Genomic DNA, 2,388 nt, shown 5'->3' on the forward strand with positions numbered 1-2,388 from the left:
GGAGCTATGTCTTAATATGGACTGAGATGGCCCATTTACAATCTCCTCCGACCTATACTTATCATAAGTATTTGTGCAAATTTTCAAGCGCCTAGCTTCAGTTAGCGAGCGTTGCACAGACAGACAGACAGACGGACGGACATGGCTAGATCGACTTGAAATGTAATGGCGATCAAGAAAATATATATGGTATGGGGTCTTAGACCAATATTTCGTTATGTTATATGATGGAGGCCACCGTGGCGCAGAGTATATGACACCGAACGCCTGGGTTCAAATCCCGGCTTGAACATCAGAAATGTTTTCAGCGGCGGTTATCCCATTACTAATGCTGGCTATATTTGTGAGGTATACTGCCATGTTTAAACTTCACTACTAAGTGGTGTCTCTATGCGGCACGACGTTCTGACTTTCCATTAAAATGGAGGCCCCTTATCATTGAGCTTAAACTTAAATCGGACTGCACTTATGGATGTGAGAAAAGTATACTCTGTTCCTTAGTGGAATGTTCATGGAAAATTTAGCACAGATAACATTTCCAGAGCCTTGCAGTGGGGCCTTTTCAATCACAACATTGCTCATGTGTGAGTGTGGTACACATACTCGTGTAACCAAATGGAAAAGACCTTGTAACACTTTTGCCATTTGACACACAAAAACTAACGAAGATAAGGAGAAAAAAAAATTGAATGAAACAAAACTTTTTTTTTTTAAACATATCTTCTTCACTAATTCTGTTCTTCATTTAAATACTTAAAATGAGTTAGCCTAAGGGGTTTTGTTTCTTTTCGTTTTGCCAATGGAAGTTTCATGTCACAATTTCCAAATGTACCATAATCATTACAAAGATTCAGGATATGGGCTGATTTGTTTATGAAGACGACGGCGTCGTGGTGGTCTGGCGCCATAATGAGGACGCGGCCTTCGAGTGGGACTGCTGCTATCACTCTTAAGGTGTAAGTACTGCAATGCCTGAGTGGGTAAATTGAGGTGTGACAGTATGTGAGGATGTGTGGTGGGGTGGTGTTCGGGGGGTTTTTCATCTTCATCATGAGATTCTTCAAATTCGTCATTGTCATCGGTCACTTCAGGCTGGTGATATGGCATGTAGGCATAGGGATAAGGATATTGGGGATAATAGGCAGAATAGATGTCATGGTCGTCCTTCAGTCCATCATCGCTATTGCCATACTCTTCACTATGATCACCATATTTTGGAGGATAGCTATGGGGATGTTCAACTCCGGGATGAGCAGGTTGATACCATGGTGGATAGTTGTGCGGTGGAGGAGGACGAGGTTGATAAACGGGTGGCGGTAAAGTTGTTGTAGGCCGTTTGCTGGGTTTAGACTTTTTCTTGCTTTCATCCAACACCAAGACACAATTGATAACCGGGTTTCCTCGATTGTAATCTCCCGGAAGGTTGAGTGAATTGATGTATTCCTCAAATGGATAGGAGGCTATATCCAATTGTCTACCTTCCTCCTCATTGGGGGCATTGAGTGTGCACAGCGGATAGTTGCCCAAATTTTTGGTCTCCCTATTTCCCGAAAATAATCTGTTCAGATATTTGCCAAAATCAAAGTTGGAGGCCAAACTGGAGAGGCGGGACCATGATATAAAACGACTATCGGAACGCTGCGAATTCTCATTGTTTTCATTGGCCTCCAAGAGAGATTTGTACTGCTCGGCTGTGACTGGGGTGAAGCGTATCACAACGGATTTTTCTGCAATCACCAAACGCAAAAGTTTTATTTTTTTTGGTAGATACATATGCTTTGATACTCACCTGCAGCTTTCACACCCATTGTGGCCACAAGGGCCCAGAAAACAAAAAATTTCATATTTTCGAAATAGGAAGTTTCTCGGCTTCCTTTTCCAACTTTTTTTCTTGGTGTGATCTGCTATACAATGTGGCTAATACTAAATTGTTGGCTTTCCTCCACTAGTCTTATTTATACAATTTCCTACTTTGTCGCTTCCCCCTCTTCATGTAACTGTTGGTGAGGGACCTTGTAAACATAGAATTATCTGCGTTTGCCAATTTCGATTCCCTGCTGACTTTGTTCGATTTAAAATCGTTTTACGACTATTGTTATTGTAATAATTTGCCATTGTTTTTAATTTTAGTTTCAGTTTTAGTTATGCAAATCATATTCATCAGTTTTATATTAGGCCACTGTTATTGTTTAATATTAAACAAAAGATTATCATTGTTATTTTTGCATGATGTGCCAAAGTGTTAAATTTTTGAAAAAATTTCTGAGTTATGGGTGTGGTGCTTTCACTTTCTAATACAAAGAACAAGTATTGTTATACCCACCACAGAAGAATGGGGATACTGGTATACTCATTTTGTTATTTCGTTTTCAAAACATGAAAATTTCC

The 2,388-nt window shown here is 40.1% G+C and overlaps 1 protein-coding gene across 1 annotated transcript; it reads right to left on the bottom strand.

Moving 5' to 3' along the window:
• Window positions 1-711: 711 nt before the first annotated feature.
• LOC106081166 (uncharacterized) lies at window positions 712-1,907 on the bottom strand. The gene is made up of 2 exons (XM_013242948.2): window positions 1,790-1,907; window positions 712-1,727 (listed from the first exon to the last, which is right to left on the bottom strand). Exons 1-2 carry the CDS (start codon window positions 1,842-1,844, stop codon window positions 841-843), a joined length of 942 nt encoding a protein of 313 aa, XP_013098402.2. The 5' UTR covers window positions 1,845-1,907; the 3' UTR covers window positions 712-840.
• Window positions 1,908-2,388: the final 481 nt, after the last annotated feature.

The sequence above is a fragment of the Stomoxys calcitrans genome, chromosome 5 (genome assembly GCF_963082655.1).
Source record: "Stomoxys calcitrans chromosome 5, idStoCalc2.1, whole genome shotgun sequence".
NCBI lineage: Eukaryota > Metazoa > Arthropoda > Insecta > Diptera > Muscidae > Stomoxys > Stomoxys calcitrans.

Excerpts from the sequence above, each read along its gene's own strand:
- LOC106081166 (XM_013242948.2), bottom strand. The coding sequence starts at position 1,844 with ATGAAATTTTTTGTTTTCTGGGCCCTTGTGGCCACAATGGGTGTGAAA. Across the intron at positions 1,728-1,789 it reads AATGGGTGTGAAAGCTGCAG|AAAAATCCGTTGTGATACGC; the intron begins GTGAGTATCAAA and ends TGGTGATTGCAG.